This window comes from Cryptococcus neoformans, assembly GCF_000091045.1.
Source record: "Cryptococcus neoformans var. neoformans JEC21 chromosome 2 sequence".
Classification (NCBI taxonomy): domain Eukaryota; kingdom Fungi; phylum Basidiomycota; class Tremellomycetes; order Tremellales; family Cryptococcaceae; genus Cryptococcus; species Cryptococcus deneoformans.
The window spans coordinates 1,175,001-1,191,635 of NC_006684.1; the positions used below are offsets into that span (position 1 = coordinate 1,175,001).

At 47.6% G+C, this 16,635-nt stretch overlaps 5 protein-coding genes and 1 pseudogene across 6 annotated transcripts; 3 read left to right on the top strand and 3 right to left on the bottom strand.

Moving 5' to 3' along the window:
- Nucleotides 1–1,660: 1,660 nt before the first annotated feature.
- CNB04010 (hypothetical protein) lies at nt 1,661–5,688 on the bottom strand. Its single transcript, XM_024656589.1, has 3 exons — nt 4,890–5,688; nt 3,322–4,839; nt 1,661–3,263 (listed from the first exon to the last, which is right to left on the bottom strand). Exons 2-3 carry the CDS (start codon nt 3,926–3,928, stop codon nt 2,227–2,229), a joined length of 1,644 nt encoding a protein of 547 aa, XP_024512321.1. The 5' UTR covers nt 3,929–4,839; nt 4,890–5,688; the 3' UTR covers nt 1,661–2,226.
- CNB04000 lies at nt 1,744–4,609 on the top strand (annotated as a pseudogene).
- A 279-nt stretch (nt 5,689–5,967) lies between the features above and the next one.
- On the top strand, nt 5,968–8,198 carry CNB04020 (membrane protein, putative). The gene is made up of 6 exons (XM_569225.2): nt 5,968–6,523; nt 6,582–7,044; nt 7,100–7,173; nt 7,223–7,314; nt 7,376–7,736; nt 7,801–8,198. Exons 1-6 carry the CDS (start codon nt 6,218–6,220, stop codon nt 8,083–8,085), a joined length of 1,581 nt encoding a protein of 526 aa, XP_569225.1. The 5' UTR covers nt 5,968–6,217; the 3' UTR covers nt 8,086–8,198.
- CNB04025 (hypothetical protein) lies at nt 7,205–9,576 on the bottom strand. The gene is made up of 5 exons (XM_024658743.1): nt 9,308–9,576; nt 8,944–9,255; nt 8,504–8,886; nt 8,362–8,443; nt 7,205–8,272 (listed from the first exon to the last, which is right to left on the bottom strand). The coding sequence occupies exons 1-5, from the start codon at nt 9,404–9,406 to the stop codon at nt 8,180–8,182; spliced, it is 969 nt and encodes a 322-aa protein (XP_024514232.1). The 5' UTR covers nt 9,407–9,576; the 3' UTR covers nt 7,205–8,179.
- A 118-nt stretch (nt 9,577–9,694) lies between these two features.
- Nucleotides 9,695–13,494, bottom strand: CNB04030 (prib protein, putative). Of its 2 annotated transcripts, XM_024658754.1 has the most exons (13): nt 13,470–13,494; nt 12,913–13,372; nt 12,819–12,843; nt 12,644–12,750; nt 12,480–12,583; nt 12,324–12,422; nt 11,498–12,263; nt 11,059–11,447; nt 10,979–10,987; nt 10,781–10,925; nt 10,381–10,726; nt 10,109–10,327; nt 9,695–10,057 (listed from the first exon to the last, which is right to left on the bottom strand). In XM_024658754.1, the coding sequence occupies exons 2-13, from the start codon at nt 12,993–12,995 to the stop codon at nt 9,902–9,904; spliced, it is 2,448 nt and encodes an 815-aa protein (XP_024514233.1). In that variant the 5' UTR covers nt 12,996–13,372; nt 13,470–13,494; the 3' UTR covers nt 9,695–9,901. The 2 variants fall into 2 exon arrangements, with proteins under 2 accessions (XP_024514233.1, XP_024512293.1); XM_024656590.1 differs by having other exon boundaries at nt 12,324–12,583.
- A 973-nt stretch (nt 13,495–14,467) lies between these two features.
- CNB04040 (hypothetical protein) lies at nt 14,468–16,613 on the top strand. The gene is made up of 4 exons (XM_569227.2): nt 14,468–14,626; nt 14,696–14,735; nt 14,785–14,810; nt 14,886–16,613. The coding sequence occupies exons 1-4, from the start codon at nt 14,540–14,542 to the stop codon at nt 16,518–16,520; spliced, it is 1,788 nt and encodes a 595-aa protein (XP_569227.1). The 5' UTR covers nt 14,468–14,539; the 3' UTR covers nt 16,521–16,613.
- Nucleotides 16,614–16,635: the final 22 nt, after the last annotated feature.

Below are 16,635 nucleotides of genomic sequence, written 5' to 3' on the forward strand. Positions count from 1 at the left end.
AATTCGAGAAATCGGGAACACGCAAGGAGGAAAAAGAACGAAAGATGGGGAGAAATGGATGAGGCTGATCGAAGGAGGTAAGCCCCATACCCCCCAGAATGCAGCATGGTGAAGGAATCCTTGCATATCTTACCGCAAGAGCCAGCACGCTTCCATTGCTTGAATGCGAAGAATGTGGAATGATCACAAAGGGCAAAGCACACATGACAGCTCCACTCACGCACTTGATTTCCACCGAATGCTTTTATTATTATTCATTCATTCATCAACAGATTACGTAGCATTGCTCGTCGTTTCATTTTTTTGCCAATATATCCGTCACTTTTGGCCATGGGTTACCATTTACTTGCCAGTTCCATCCGCTTTCCGATTATCAGTCTAGCAAGCGAACTAGTGGAAAGGGCAAGAAGTTGAGACGAACAGCGAGCAAACAAGGACTACGAAGAACCACAGACGACCACGGCGGAGAGCGAGACATGCCTAGAAATAAGATTCCGAATACATCCGTCTCTGTTCGTCTGTGCGAGTCTGCGCCAAGGCCATCCGTCGTCTGTTGTCTATTATGCACCTCTTTGCCCTTCCCTCTCCCGACCAATGCGCACACACAAAACCGATTACGGATTAGATGCCAAAAAATAGTGATCGATACCTCCAGTTTTTCATCATGTCCTTCATGGACCTCTTGCAGTCCAAATATTGAGGCCGGTGTTACAGCCAGACAACGTCCAAAGGCCGCACAAAGATCGAAATTCTGGGTCTATTTAGTGCAGAATAATGCAGCGGCCCCTGTTCCATCCCGGCGGCACGAGGAATATATTAACGTAAAGACAGGACTTTTTCCGCCCTAATGTTGTATGTTCGATTACTACCTCCTCCCTGAATGACTTACGGCTCATTTGTCGATTACCGAATTGCAGGGATTGCCAAGTATGATATATGGTAGGTGTGCATGTGTCCTTCCTGAGATTTGAAAGAGATGAACCTTAATAATGAATCGATCACTGTACCAGTACATGCGCATTTTACAGCATTATTTTGACTGCAACATGCGTTAGACTCGACAATGGTTGTCGACAGCGCCTCCCTTTTTAACAATCAAATTAGTTTGACCATCATGCCCATCAAATACCTGTCTCGATAGTTAATAGTAGTAAATGGAACCATGAAATGATATTCCCTTCTGCCTTGTCCAGAGGATTGCAATCGAAGCCAGAAAAAAAAAAGTACCGTGCTTTGCATGATGGTGCGGAAGGCAGATTGCAACGCAACGGCGTGACCACAAACATTTTCTCCGCGATTCGTGATAAGATTAAGCATAAAAAGATAGATAACTGTACAAGTTACACATATTTATTGGCGCGGCAATTAGTTGGCCATTTGCCGATTCTGGCCCTTTCTAGGGTCTATTTTTTGAGCACCCTCGTCTAGATGATTGCAACTACCGCACTTAGGGGGTGCCCCTTTGTGCCCCCCATCCTCTTCCCTGTCGGGGGTAAACGAGCATCTTGAGGAGCTACATGCTGCGGCATGGAGACCATGCAGCAGACAACTGCACATAAATGAGGGCTATTTGAAAAGGGGGGAAGAGCAACCAGAAGAACGAATGAACAGCAGCGAGCGGCTGAGAACACCAGGAAGGCCATAAATGCATTCAAGAGTGCCTTTTTCCGGCTATTTTAAGGCGTTTTCTCTATTTTGAAAACGTGATTTCGGGGTGATTCAAAGGTTCATTCCGCTTTCCTTCGGATTCTTGACCGAATCCGATGAAGAATTCCCAGCCAAGCGAATGGAGATACAAGATCCACTTGGCAGGACTACGCTACGTATTTAGCCGCCAGCCCCTTGGCTCGCCTTGCGCGTAGTTCAGAACTGAACCATGTCTACAGCAAGGTACGGGAATGGGCAGCGACTTCTCAACCATGACCCTGTTCCTATTTCATTGTTAGTCGAGGATGGATGACGACCTCGAAGAAAGCAATATTGGACAAGCACCTCGTTTTTTTACTATCCGCGTCGACCAATACCTCTGAGTCGGTACGAACAGGCGTATCCAACTTGTATCATGCCCTGTCATCAGACGAGTGCGTGTGGGTGGTTTGTGGATGACTCTGTCGATATCGAACGCTGAGTCGATTCTCTCATGGCAAAAGACCAGCCAGAGTACTATGACGGGGGGAATTATGATTCCATGTCAAAAGCTGGATTGTCCGCCGGCTTGACTGTTGTTTATGAAACGTTATCAATTCCGAAAGCTTCTTGGCCCGAAACTCTCCCCCACTTTCTAGCCTCTCCCCCAAGGCTTTCAAATACCTCCCACATCACTCTGACACTACTCAGCAACCCATGTCCCTCGTTTTCCACAGTTTTCAGCTCAACATCGTTCATGCACCTTTCCAACCATCTCATACTCCTCTCCGATATCCTGTCATCTTCTTTACCCCACCAAACCTTGAGAGGATGAGTTATTTGGGTGTAATCTACAATGTTTTGAGTGCTGACATTGTTCTTGTTGAGAATGATAGAGAGCAAGTCTGATGTCGTTCCAGGCTCGCATTCTGCATGCGACGCCTGCATGAGGACGAGCATAAAAGACGATCCCGTTGGAGCTTTGGGTTGATCTGGCTCGGAAGGTGTCGGGGAAAGTGAAGCAGTGGGGCGAAACGAAGAGTAAGAGGATCTGAATTTGATTGAAGGTGGGGGTGGCATACACATCGACATGGCATCAAAACCTTCACCTAGACCAAAGCCGACCTTGTCGTCGAAACCAAAATCAAAATCGTTGGCTTCGTCTGGTAATGGGGAAGGCTGCGACGAGCCGGGTAATGGAGAAGCACGAGCGGGCTTGGTACCAATGGGGGATGTAGTGACGATATTTTCAGAGTGGGTGCTCAGGTTTTTGAGGGGACGGGTATCCTTTGAACGGCGGTGTCTAATGGAGACATCTTGACCCGGGAGGATATCCATCGACCGAGGCCCAAAAACCTTGGACACTTTTCTGACCAAGCTCGCTCCCTTGATTGATGTCACTCTACCAACCTTTCCTTTGGATATTGACCCTTCATCACTCTCATGCACAGGTGTGTATGCTCGCTTGGAATTTCGAGATGGAGTACGGGTATGATATATTGGGGCATGTGCATCATGTTCCATAGGTTTGTATGTGAGTGGTGGAGGTTTCCCAAGAAGGTACGATTGCAGTTTCCATTCGGCAGCAGTAGCTGATTTGATCACACCTCCAGGAACCCATCTGAGCCATCTGTATCCTGTGATGATCCATCAGCCTCAACACGTTTGACCTCAAATACTGAGATTATTACTCACCCCTATCGATATCAGCGTTCACCCATGGTGCCAGCAGATGAACCTTTCCTCTCACTCTTTCATTCATCTCCATCACACTAGCCAGGGCATATGGTGCCCCTGCACTATGAGCGACCACCTGCACTTTATCCACCCCCATCCCATCCAGAACCTTTCTCACTATTTTTGCCCACTCCTTTACATCTCTCTGATCTTGTGGCACCTGATCTGTCTTGCCTAGGCCCCAGCGGTCGATGCAGATAAGACGAAGGTTGAATGCTCGAGCAATGTCATCAAATAGAGCGATGAGATAACGCACGCACCCAAGTCCGAGAAAAAAAAGGACGGGGTGACCTTTAGGGTGCCCGACTTCAGCATAAGATACACGTAGTGGACTTTCGGGTGGGTTTCGCGGGATGATGACGGTTCGATTGAGGTGAGGTGCACGAAGATATTTTGCATGTTCATGTTTTTCATCTTCATTAATGTGAGCATTAGAAGAACTGGGTGTGATAGGGAAGCTCAAACGCTTGGAGAGTTTAGGCGTATTGGAAGGGATAGATGCACGAGAGGAAGGACGGTATTTAGGGTGTTTAGTATCGGATACTTGAGATTGTAGGGATGTCATAGAGTCACGGTCAAGAAGTTGATCGAGAAGGGCTTGATCCACGCGGGCGCGTTCAAGGAAGTTATCATCGCTGAGGCTTAGACTGCCAGAGCTGGGTCTAGCAATGGTCATAGGTTGGGCCACGTTTTGCGTAGCTGGAGAAGAGTAAGAAGGGGAGGGTTCTTTTTGTCGATCCATAGAAAGCTTACTTCGTGGGAAGGAATTGGGACGTGGCGTAGGAATGGCTGGGGACAGTGGGGGCAAACCTAGCAATGTAAGTTTCTTGTCTAATTCCATTAGTGCAGAGGTACCACTTTCCGTCGATTCACGACCCAATACCATCCTGTTGGGTGTCTGGATCGGGGAAACATAGATAGCTTTAGGCCTTGACGGACTAGCTTTGACAACCTCTGTAGGGGGTATACCCATCTCCTGTCTTGCTCTTTCCTTGACAGCATTTTCAGCATCGTCTACAGCTCCTTTGTGTCTATTGATGATGTCGGCAATTGAAAGTATGGATATCTTCGGTTTACTCTGTTGAAGGAATGGCTGAGGTGGTATTACGGATGTTTCGACCCGTGCGACCATTGACAGCTGGTGAAGTTTTTCGGAGGGGAATGGGAAAGGAGGGGGGAAAGTAGCCATAGGGCTCGACGGTGCAGAATGGCCTTTAGATTGCCGTTTTTCCTTTTTCTGGGGAGATGCCATGAAACTCATGCTAGAGTACCTAGAGTGTCCAGCCGGATTTGATCTTGCTTCTCCTTCACTTCCACTCGTTTTTTCCCGATCATCTTCATCGTCCGATTCTATTACATATCTCCGTCGTTCGTTGGCAGAAATGATACTTGATGTTGTAGGTAACGAAAGCACTTGCTTTTGTTTTGGGTTTAATTCTTCAACAAGAGAATCCATGACTTCTGTTGAGATAATCCCTATAAGTGTTCGGTTAGCTGTAGTAGCTTGTACAGTGTCAATGTCTTACAAGAAGGTCGGGCACGTGGTGCGTTTGCACTCAGATGTTCATCTTCACACGGCCTCACCATTCTATCTTTGCTCTTCTTTTGCTCGACATCTTGCACCCAATTTCCTGCTTTCTCTATAACTCTCATCTTCCGGGTCATAAGGTATTTAGTATGACTCGTTTTGCCATGTTTGTTCTCCACAAAGACAGCTGGGAGACTCCTGCCCGATCTTTTGGCGGAGTGCGATCCGGCTTTTGTGGATGATTCTGCGATTGTGGGACCAGCTGCGTGAGTGTTTGAAAAGTGATTTCGAGAACTGTCGTAGCGATTTACAGATTTAGATTTAGATTTAGATTTAGACACGTCTGATGTGGGGCGGCCTTTGCCAGAGTGATGGTCGCGGTGGTCCGTGCGTGTGACTTGGGAAGTGTGGAGAAGTGGCACTACTATGGGGCAGCAGTAGTCAAGAAGCAAGATGTGTGGTGAAGAAGTGGGCGTCGCAGTATGAAATTCCGGATACATTTACATTGGTTTTGAAACCTAGGAGTTAGTGCATGGTTGTTTTGAAACATATCAGTTCCATGTAGACATCCCTCACCAAAGGCCAAAGACGGCGTCTACCTGTATCGTCTCTCCGCAAAGGCCTCCTTCAGCCCCATAGTCCATCATCCGCTTTCCTATACAATACCTCCATCTGAACATGGCAACCGATCGTGGCGGTGTGTATCTCTGATACAGAATTGAGCAAGGGACCGAGAGTAAAGACGTACAAGGCAGAGGAATAGACAAGACCCATTCCTCAATCCTGCGTGGCCAGAAGAAGACACTTATTAGGACTTCGCCGACAGCCTTTTTTGCGCTGGCTGCTTTTTCAGAAACTCGTCATACAAAATTGATTCCGCCGCGACAAGTCTCGGCGAGTTTCATCTTCCGCGTTTGAAAAAACTGCCCGAAACGCGGGAAAAGTTGCCGGCCAAACCGTGGTGGATACCCCGGCAAAACGGAGATAAGATTATATCGCATATCCTCACAACCTGGAACAGCGATTTTTTTTTATCGGATCCACATTGGAAATTCCGTGCTCAATAATAAATTGGCTATTACAAAGCATCTGTTGTTCATTCATCTTCTATCCAGAATGGTATAGGAACTGCAAAAGGCAAATTACAGACACTTCGCCATAGTTCCGGCAACCCCAATCCCCATATAGACAGTCTACTGGCCCATATAGACAGCAGTGCCAAGTTTCCTCGTCATCTCACATCGGGGCGACTGTTTCGTCGGAGCAAGTCAGAGAGAGCTTTGGTCACTCCATCAGTAGAAGCTGTCGGTAATCAAAGACTTCAACATGTCAGCAAACACCACCGAGACCCTTCCGTCTACACCCAGAAAAGAGCTCTCGACGGACGTGACCCCATCTATCCTGTCGGAATATCCTTCAACCACCGCAGGTCTAGGAGAACCGAAGCACAGTCGGCTGACAGCCTTCCTGCCCAGGGGATCTCTCCGGTGTGAATTTGATCACCAACATATCCGCAAGTTTGACTTTGGGTTTCTACCTATTCCTCCTGGTCGACGGCATGATCCTAGTAAAAAAGTGAGCGAAGAGTTTGTATTCACTTGGAAACTCAATTTGCTCTTTGCTTTTGCAGCTGTATGTGTTTTATCTCTTAACCTTTATCCTTTCATGTCAAATCTGACTCCCGAAACAGACTGTATCCGTCATGAATTTGTACTACATCCAACCCATGTTGGTTGCCGTTGCCGATTCTTTTGACGTATCTCACGACGTCGTCTCGCGTATACCCATTCTCGCCCAAGGTGGCTACGGCTGTGGCATCCTCTTCATTTCCCCTCTAGGCGACCTTGTCCGGCGACGCCAGCTTGTCCTGATTCTAATGTTCTTTACAACTTGTCTCTCCATCGGACTTGCTCTCTCAAAAAATGTCAACATGCTTTCAGGGTTGAGTTTTGTGGTAGGGTTCTTCACGATCACTCCTCAGATCGTCATCCCTTGGACTGCCGATTTAGCCCCTCTCAAGAGAAGGGCAACAGCGATGAGTGTGACTCTTTCTGGCCTGATTGTGGGCTTGGTGGTGGGTCGAACGTTGGCTGGTATCATAAGTCTAGCTGGCTGGAGGTACAGTTATTGGATGGCCGTGGGTTTACAAGGATGTAAGTTTTGGACTCTCGCATGATTTTTAACCAAACTAATGGTCCTGCTTGCTAGCGATGCTTATAATCTTATGGCTCTGTCTGCCTGATACTCCGGATAAAAAGATTGGCCTCACATATCCACAGGTGGTAAGCTACTTTGAATCATTATATGCAATTCGTCTGACATTGCATCTAGCTCTGGTCGATGGCCAAAATGTACACAAAATATCCGACTCTCGCGCAAGCTTGCTTCCAAGCCTACACGACTTCGGCGGTTTTCGCAGGCTTGTACGTCTTATTTTCTTGACAGTTTGGAGAGGGCACTCGCTGATGTTGTTTGTGACCATAGCTGGACAACCCTTACATTCCTCCTCTCTGACTCACCGTACCACTACTCCACACTCCAAATCGGTCTTTTCGGTCTCTTGGGCCTAATCGCTGCTCTGCTCTCCCCTCTTTGGGGCTACCTCATCGACCAGGTCCATCCTTATCTGGCTCAACTCGTTGGGATCTGGGTCTGCTTGATCTCCATGATTATCGGTCTCACAGCTGCTAAAGTCAACGTCAGCGCAGTGTGCATTGCGATTGCATTTTACGATGTAGGACAGCAATTGAATCAGCTTGGGAATGGATATAGAGTGGCGGGGATTGATCCTAATGCGAGGGCGAGATTGAATGGATGTAATCTGTTGGCTCTTTTTGCTGGACAGGTAGGTCTACTTTTCCTTGTATCGCGGTATTGGGGTGGTCATAAATCTGACTGCAATAAACCAGACTTCTGGTACGGCGATCATGACCAAGATCTACAATTCTCATGGCTGGTATCCCACTGCAGGAACGGCTGTTGCCTTCCTAGGTGTGGGCATGCTTGCACTCCTCCTACGTGGACCGCATGAAACTGGGTGGATAGGATGGAGTGGGGGTTGGAAGGTTCTGAAAAAGGAGAAAATGAGTGATACAAGTGCCAATGCGATTACCGAAAAGTTCAAATCCAAGAAAAAGAAGGAACAAAGTGTGAAGCCAGTTGAGTGGCCGATAGAAGGGGAAAAGAACGTCTAAAAACGTTTGTTGGGGAAATATATAACCTTTGTACATACAATACACTGATACAATAATGCTATAAGGACAATGCCGTCCTTCTTCGCAATTTATTCTATGCAATGACACAGTCCTTGTCCTTATTTTTGCTTTTGCCTCCTGTCCGCCGAGTGGCCTCTTGCTGACCGACCAGTTCCGCATATTTCACCTGGACATAGAAGAGCACGGACAAGAAAATTCAAGAATAAGCTGATGGGGCGTTGTATGGCATGATGATGTTGAAGACGGCTATCTCACCTGTTCGGTTTTGGTGAGGAGGCCCTTCTCATGCCGGGCTTTGAGAGCCTGTATTTGGGAGTTTGTTTCTGCCTGCGTTCGTCTGGACAGCGAGTATTAGTCATGAATCGTAAAAACTAGACAGATTAATTACAGTACCCACTTTTCTGCGCTGGACTTTACAAACGGAACTTTAACATCCTGCCCAGCCCTCTTGAGCGCAGCTGCGGCCGCAGCAGCTTTTGCATCCAGGTTGGACCCCAAGTTTCCCTCAGAAGACGCAGCAAGCGGTTTAGATGCGCTCGAATTAGGGTTTGATGAATTCGCTTTGACAGGCGGTACCGGTCTTGACGCTCCTGTGCTGGCAGGAGGCTGCATGGATGGGGGGAGGAGGCGGGATAACGCAGCTTTGCCTGCTGGTCGAGATGTAGCCTGTGTTTGAGGAGTTCCAAGCCGAGAGGAGGAGGAGGAAGGGGATGGAGTTTGATTAGAGCATGTGTGTGTCGTTGGACGTCGATGTGTTGGGCAATAAACATGTTGACAAGACTGCGTGGATGTGTTAGCGACATAGCACCAGCGTAACAACAAAGACTTATGACTCACTTCACACTTCATCTTGACAACAAGCACTTTTCCACAAGATTTTTTCCAACAGACTTCTCCAGCATCTCTTCTTCTCTTGGCCTCTGCCTTCTTCCGCTCTTCGCCGCCTTGCAGTCCTACGCAAGTACCAGATAAGATGTGCCGTTCTACAGCTTCATTCGGGTCCATGCTTTTTGGGTACGGGACAATTTCGTTACACATAGGACATGTTGGCGCTATTCTGTCTACCATGGATGCTGGAAGAGGCGCTTTACATGAATGTTGGGATGGAAGAAAGTGAGGCTGGCAAAAGGCCAGATGGCATGCCGGACACTATCGATTTGTCAGCATTGGCTGTTCCATCATTCGTCCAAAAGATACTCACGTTGAAAGGAAGAAAGTCATGTAGATAGCAAGCTGGATGATTACATTCCTGTCCAAGGAACATCATCTCGGACTTGGACTCTGGTGAAGGAGTTGTCATGTTGAGATGTGTAAGCGTAGATGAGATGTAAGACAAATGGTGAAGGGTATGCTGAACTCTGGTGGTAATATGTTATGTTTGTTTGGCCTGGATGTCCTCTTGCAATTGTCCTTTTTATATGTCGTCCTGCTTGCTCGCTGACCAAGCTGCCTGACAATTCGTAAGCGTTTCTTTGGGATGGATGTTGCGAGAACAAAACAACGTCGTCGCCAAGAACCGCACATTTGCCACCCAACTCATGTTGAATTTATCTTATCACCCCATCTAAGATAAGGAACCAAACATGTCCATTTGTCATGTCCTATATAATAATGCAGACATAGCATAACAGTACACCATTCGAAATTATTATAGGCAATACTAGCGTCCGTTCAAAACGTCAAGTTCGTCCACGTTCTATAAAATTGGCGATTCGTGATATACTCTTCGTGAGATCAATTAAAAAAACCGGAAGATACAATGAACTAATCACTACTACAATTCAATCATCGTACATTACGCCGTAAATATTTGACCCATACCAGAGTCTGCCCCCAAGATAAAGTTCCAAAGCTCATCAGCCTCTGCAGAGTTATTGGCAGGAGCTGCCAACTGTTGATTGGCGTTGGAAAGGTTGCCATTTTGGAAGGTATGTATGTCGTTCAAAAGCGCCTACAGCGACAGTATTAGAGATGTCATTGTAGAGAGGATTAATGTACTCACAACAGGGTAAGGATACTCGACATCAACAACAGGCGGCTGCTGAGAATCTACACCCTGCCTTACTCGCTCCAAGACCGGTAGCAGCCGACGGTAGAATCTATATGTGAAATAGAGCGGGTGGTCATTATGAGTGCCCAGCATTGTCGAGCACATATTCAATAAGTTATTTAGTATCGCCAAGACGCGATCCAACTCTGTCGGAGAGAATAAGCTGCGGGTCTAATACAATAGTCAGCAAACAGTGCCAGGCGAGTCAAATCAGATGTACAAACCTTGTAAAATATGACACCAGGCATGGATACTCCAGCACTGAACATATCTGACCAGAAAATTAAGTGTCCCTCTGCCGCAAATCGGTTCAACGACTCTGCAATTTTTTCGGACAAGGAGATCAACCGGTTTTTTATCATATCGATATGTCCAAATTTTAAGCCTTCGCTCTGATTCCGTAATAGCACGATGTCGGTAACGATGGTTGCCATTTGCGAGTAGAGAAGTGAAAGGCGCGGCAACGCCTTGTTGAGGTTGTCAATATGTCTTCGCTCGGTGGCAGCCACAGTGTTATCGTAATTTGGATTTTGAACAGTATTGCTATAAGGTAATTTGTTTTTAGAATCCCTGAATTAGTGCATGTCAGTTGCCAGCATGAAAACGCCTAAATGCTTGACTTACTCGGCACTCCATGCTAGATAATAGTCTCCAGGAATGTTCAAGTGAGCATGCTCATTCGCCCATTCATAAATGTCATCAAATCCGCGACCTGGTTGAGGTAATGTTATAGGCTGTTCAAATATTACACTGAAGCCGGTGTCCATGACTGCAAGCGGGCGTAAACGTTTGTGAAGGACATGTGCAACAAAAGCTACTCACTGATGACAGCTGATTGTAAGAGAAAAAAAAAAAGGAAATGCTTTCAGTTACTTGATCTATGCAGAAAATAAATCGCTCACCAATCCACGTTCTTTCTCTGTCCAAGATGGCTCTGACCTCCTCCTCATCCTGCGGCAAGGGCCTGTCATGTCTCTTCCAAAGTCTCAATTGGCACGCCGCTCGCACTGCGATCCCCGACTTCATATACGCCGACTCATCATTCTGTACATTCCAGAAAGACAGAATGATGAGCGCTTGGACGCTAGGAAGATCGACTGTCCCATGCGTTATCATACGGTTGACAATGGTATTTGCGTGATTATATAGTGGACGACAGATTTCGGGGTGGAAGAATCGCGAAGATGCGTAAAGCATTGCGGTGAACAGAGAATCGGATAACTTGACTCGTTCGTATGTGTGGTATTCAAAGTCTAGGAGAGAGATGATAGGTCCAAGGTGTTGTTTGAATCTGCAAAACGGTTATGTAAGGGTCAAAAACATAGACTACAGTAGACTTACCGAGAATAGAGCCATCTTGCTTCTTGCTCGTCAACTAGACCCAGCTCCAACGGAGACAGAGATGATAACCTTCCTCCAGCCTTGGTATCTTGTATTGTACCATCAACCCCATGTGCTGAACGGATGGAGCTACGGGGCATAGGCTGCTGGATAAGAGGTCCTTTCGCTCCTGTTCGAGTAGGATCGTGGGAGGGAGGAGAAGGGGAGTGCGTCTGTTCATGATCGAGTTGAGGTTCGATATAGTCTGTTAAGACAGTGCTTGGTTGAGCTTGACGACGTCGATCAGATGAATCGTAAGAGGGTGTCGAACATTGGCTGTTTCGCGAATTAATAGCGGGAAGAGAGTGGTGTTGTAGTTGAGACTGGGGAGGACCAACGTCCATGGGAGGCAATCGCACCATTTGATTTGGTGAAGGCACCTGTCGATGAGGTCTGTAGCTAATATCATTGGCATCGGGAGTTGACAAGTTTCCAGGCATGGGAAGGATATTTCTGTCGGACTGCATTGATGAGGAGTGCATCAAGAGTGGGGGTGGCAGTTGAGTAGAGGAATGCTGGGAATAATGTTGAGGAGTATGGCGATGGTCTGGAGGCGGCATATGTGATGTGTATGCTGTGGAAGGCGTGGGATACGACGGGAGAGAATGAGAAGGAGGGCGCTGGTAAGGCTGGGGTTGCAAAGCTGGTGGAATTGCCCGCGCAAAACTGTCCGTGAAGCTGGTTCCATGGGGGATAGCAGAGTTTGGCGTTGTTGATCCCCATGGTTCTACAGAAGACAAACTAATATCAGCGCATGGTGCGAGCATGAACGACTTGGTATATTCACCAGGCCTCTGCATCCCAGGCATAGGCGCCATGTGATTGCCCGGAGTGTTATCGTAACTAGGCTGGAAAGGCATATAATCTTGATTCCTCAACCTGTCGTCTTTTAGAGGAGTTAAAACGGAAGGAAGTGGGTTGGAAAGAGCTTCTGAAAAGTTACTGTTATTTCTCCCTTGATTTCTCGATCCCTCTACGGGGCCATTCCTGGATTTTGAAGCACCAGATTCTTCTGGCTGCAAGTTATTTGGGTCGTCCGTTTTAGACCTGAAGAGACATAGGTGAGTACGAACGGGGTCCTGTGGATTTTGCGAAAGGAAAACATACTTTCCACGAGGCTTTCTAATATATTCACAATCAAGACCATATTTTGTGCAGCGGGCGCAAGTATCTTTGGATGTAAGAGGTCGGTCGCCGTAGGGCAAACAACGAGTCTTAATATATGATATCAGCCAAAACTTCATCTATGATCATAGGCGGTTGATATAAGAAGGTCGCTAACCTTGAGAGATCGGCAATTTAAGCATCTATAGGATATAGCGCCTGCACGTCAGTAACCCGATTTTCCCAGCCGAAAGGTCGAAAATTCAACGCACGCTTCGCGGGGCCGCTTGATGAGTTCCGTTCTAACGTGCGAGTGTTTGGACGGTGTTCCGTTGTTGGATGGATGGGGGGGCATGGTGATCAGCTGGATGGACGAGCGGATATGAGTGATTTGAAGAGAACAGCCAGAGAGGAGATAAGAGTACTATCAAATTGTTGCAAGTAAAGGCGGTAACCGTCATTGGGAACGCCGCAAGTCGTCCTCGCCGGGCATATTTTGAGCACGCACTTTGCCGAAGACAAAATAAATAAGTATGCACGTGGCCTGTGGGGCAGGCCGACGCCAAGCACTTGAAATTGCGTCTGCTTGTTGCTTTATACAGCGCTGCTTTTTCCCGTTGCTGCATCTTGCATGGAAGAGTGAGAAGTAAAGGATGGAAGAATGGGAGAAAAGTGTATGGGCGGGAGCGGTATTTTATAGGATGCACGGACGAGCAGTTACGGAGGCTTTGACTGCCGCCTAGTTCAGTTACTGGCAAGTACGCTTAATATACTAAATAATAAAAATGCCTCGGTCTCGCATGTCGATAACGGATGTCGGCTTACTCACTATGCATACATGTCCACCGTTCCTTCCATTATCCATTATCCCTGTGCTTCTAGAACAACGCATCTCCGTTAGAACATTTGCATAAGATGCAGACGACTTGGATCTCTCGCAAGCGGGTTGTTCAGATCCATGTTCTTCTGCCTTCTCTCAGATTTCTGCTGGTTTTTATCTGATGTACTGTTGTGCCTTTATAGCAGAGAGGATTTAAACTATTGATGGAATGGAATTGAGGGTTGCTTCACCTTAAGATCCACGACACTTATTCAATGTCTTGCATCTGCGAGTGAAATAATACCGGTGACTACTCGCTTATTCCTTCGTTCTGATCGATCAATCGTCAGTCAGAGCAGAAGAAAATGTGGTGTTGATGGGTCGTGGCCTGTGCCACGTGCTGTCCGTAGATGATACACGGCTATCGGCAAGTCTGGTTAATCAAGGACAGGGAACGACCTCATGCATCACTCAACTTTGAAGTATTGCCACGTTAATTAATTACCAAGACTCCTTACTTAACCTGTGATCTATCCCCTGCATACGACCACATCTCTGCAAACAGCTCAAGTGGGGTCTGTACTTGAGGGTTGAATACATGGCTGTCTGTCTCCCGCATCACCGACAAGTCATTCCGGTATGTAGCAAGACTGAAAAATAATGACGAAGAGTTTCATAAGCCGAGACCAGAACGATTAACAGAAGATCATCATGCATCATCACTCTGGTAGCAACAAGTAAGATCTCAAAGCACGATAAACCCAATTTTCCAGTTATATTTCTACCCGAAGCCCCAGCATTTTTCAAGTCTCCTCCTGTCTATAATATAAAATGCGTGGACAAATGATCATTGTCCTGAGAAGAAAATGTTTATTTATGCCTTCCCATACAAGAGGGAATAGAGAAATGCTGACGTAAACCACACGGATCGCGTCCATGGGCCGACGTGGACGCGATCGTCCGAGAATATTAGTTGACATCGATTACTGATTTTTTTATAGCCACCAATTCCTTTGTCATGAACTTAATAATCTTCAGTCCGCCCTTCTTCCTTTCTATAATCTTCCCATTCGCACCCCATGGAATCTCTTTTACGGCCATTCCCAACCCCTTTGACGGGTAAACAGTGGTTTTATCTGCTTTTTCTACAAGGCGTTGGAGCAGGAGTAAGTCATTTCTCCACTTCCGAAACTATATAATGTGAACGTGACGCTTATCATGTTACGTCTCCGCAGATTATAGATGGAGGAGCGAATTTTGGCATCGCCTATGCTAGTATGCTTCTCTCGTAAATTTCCTCGGAATAATGCTGATAGAGACGCAGTGTATCACAACCAAAAAGAAATCAAGGTTCGTCCACAAGCCCCAGCCGGCTTTCCGTTGTTTCCCATGGTCCCACTTGCTAATCAGTCATCTCCTATATAGATGTGGGTACTGGCCAAGAACACTATTGCAGGTGACCTTGGCGTGACGCCCATCATCCAATGTCTAGCTTCCATGCTTATCACATCCACCCTCGTCCACACTGATCTGCATCATCATGCGGTCGCTCCGCTACCTTACGTGTGGCCCCACGTCGAACACCTTCCGGATCCACGGATATTACTAGACAAGATTTTTGGGAGGAGGGGTGGCGCCCGGGAGGAAACTGAGGATGAAAAAGGCGATATAAACTATCCATCCTCAAGATCGGGCATAGAAGGGCATAAGGGATGGTTATACTATCCTCACATGCTTGTGCGGTTCACATTTGAAGGAACCGAAGCCAATATCCTTTTTTCGCCATTCAAGGCCAAACTCTTCCTTTTCAAGGCAGTTATAACAGCCGCTCAAGGCGCTCTACTCGGTATCTTCTGTGGTCTGCCTTTATGGTGTCTGTTTATTGTCGTTTTAGGCCCGATTTACAAGCACGACAATATGGCTGAGACGGGATGGAAATGGGCTCCGATGGTTATCAAGTGCGTCTACGGTGCTGTCCTCGGTTGGATCACCAACCCTATCATTGCCGGTTTGGCTTTGGGAAGCCAAGCAACGAGGCATCTGCTAGTCATTGAACATGATGAAGAGTCCGTCGCAGAAAACGCTAGTCAGATTGTCGATGTTGATGGCGTACCTACAATCGTCGAGGAGGATGAACTCACTGCGCCACAATTTCCACCTTCCCCCCACGCGTCCCCCTCTCACTCTCCTCGGCTTTCCCCCCATCCATCTCCCATGTCCGGTTCTCTTCACCTTCCCACCCCAAACATCAACCGTCCACGTACCCGATCACGCGCATCATCCAACCTTTCCAGGCCTCCACTCACTGCCAATTGCTCCGACATGCCCATTATTCCTTCACGTTCACTCCATGCACCTCAATATTCTGATGGCGAAGCGCTTGCCGTACCTAAATCGGCGCCGTTGGTCCAGGCTGGAAGGGTGAGAAGTTCCAGTCAAGTTACTGCGGGAGGTGCGGGTGCGGGTGCGGGCACACCTTCGCGGACCGCCCTCCCTGTGCTCGGTACACCACTTACAGGACCTCGCGAGACACTCGCTCCTCCATCACCCTTACCTTACCACACGGTCATGACGCCCTTTGGCCCACGACGCCGAGGATTGACGGTATCCACCGCATATACGGCATCATCATCTGTCAACGGTAATAATATTGGCGGCGGTACTGCAGCCACTAGTACGGGGGGCGCACCAGGGACGGGGGGGAGTGCGTGGTCGTACGCGTTGGGCGGGATGGGTGGTCGAAACCAACGAAGACCAAGGGCTATCAGTTCGCTCAGTGGGAAGGGCGGCGGCAGCGGGAAGGAGAAGATTCCGGGCGAGTTGTGGAGTAAGAGTGCGGTACCGATGGGAACGTCTAGTAGGACGCCTGCGGTGACGACGACGGCCACTGGGGAGGAAGAGGAAGTGTTGGCGGCGGAACATGCGGATAGGTCAGGTGAACTGCGGGAAGGGAAGAAGACGCCCGTGTGGGATGTGTTTGGAGTTGTACAAAAAGCCGAGAGAGAGGCCCACGCAGGGAACAAGTCTAGCGAGAAGAAGGAAGGGGAAGCGCAATCATAATACAGTCATAGAGATTATAATTCTAAATATCCATAGTTTTTATCCTACCTTTATAATCAAGTAAAGTCATCTGTGTTCCATGTTGCAAATACCACATGCACATGTTGTTGTATCT

Bases quoted from the DNA above. Each gene is read 5' to 3' on its own strand.
- CNB04010 (XM_024656589.1), bottom strand. From the start codon at position 3,928: ATGACATCCCTACAATCTCAAGTATCCGATACTAAACACCCTAAATAC. The intron at 3,264-3,321 runs GTGAGTAATAAT...GGATCATCACAG, and splicing joins GAACGCTGATATCGATAGGG to GATACAGATGGCTCAGATGG.
- CNB04020 (XM_569225.2), top strand. From the start codon at position 6,218: ATGTCAGCAAACACCACCGAGACCCTTCCGTCTACACCCAGAAAAGAG. The intron at 6,524-6,581 runs GTATGTGTTTTA...CTCCCGAAACAG, and splicing joins TGCTCTTTGCTTTTGCAGCT to ACTGTATCCGTCATGAATTT. The intron at 7,174-7,222 runs GTAAGCTACTTT...CATTGCATCTAG, and splicing joins GCCTCACATATCCACAGGTG to CTCTGGTCGATGGCCAAAAT.
- CNB04025 (XM_024658743.1), bottom strand. From the start codon at position 9,406: ATGACAACTCCTTCACCAGAGTCCAAGTCCGAGATGATGTTCCTTGGA. The intron at 9,256-9,307 runs GTGAGTATCTTT...ACAAATCGATAG, and splicing joins ATGACTTTCTTCCTTTCAAC to TGTCCGGCATGCCATCTGGC. The intron at 8,444-8,503 runs GTGGGTACTGTA...CTCGCTGTCCAG, and splicing joins GTAAAGTCCAGCGCAGAAAA to ACGAACGCAGGCAGAAACAA.
- CNB04030 (XM_024656590.1), bottom strand. From the start codon at position 12,995: ATGCCCCCCCATCCATCCAACAACGGAACACCGTCCAAACACTCGCAC. The intron at 10,727-10,780 runs GTAAGTCAAGCA...GCACTAATTCAG, and splicing joins TATCTAGCATGGAGTGCCGA to GGATTCTAAAAACAAATTAC. The intron at 10,058-10,108 runs GTGAGTACATTA...CTGTCGCTGTAG, and splicing joins TCGAGTATCCTTACCCTGTT to GCGCTTTTGAACGACATACA.
- CNB04040 (XM_569227.2), top strand. From the start codon at position 14,540: ATGGAATCTCTTTTACGGCCATTCCCAACCCCTTTGACGGGTAAACAG. The intron at 14,736-14,784 runs GTATGCTTCTCT...ATAGAGACGCAG, and splicing joins TTTTGGCATCGCCTATGCTA to TGTATCACAACCAAAAAGAA. The intron at 14,811-14,885 runs GTTCGTCCACAA...TCTCCTATATAG, and splicing joins ACAACCAAAAAGAAATCAAG to ATGTGGGTACTGGCCAAGAA.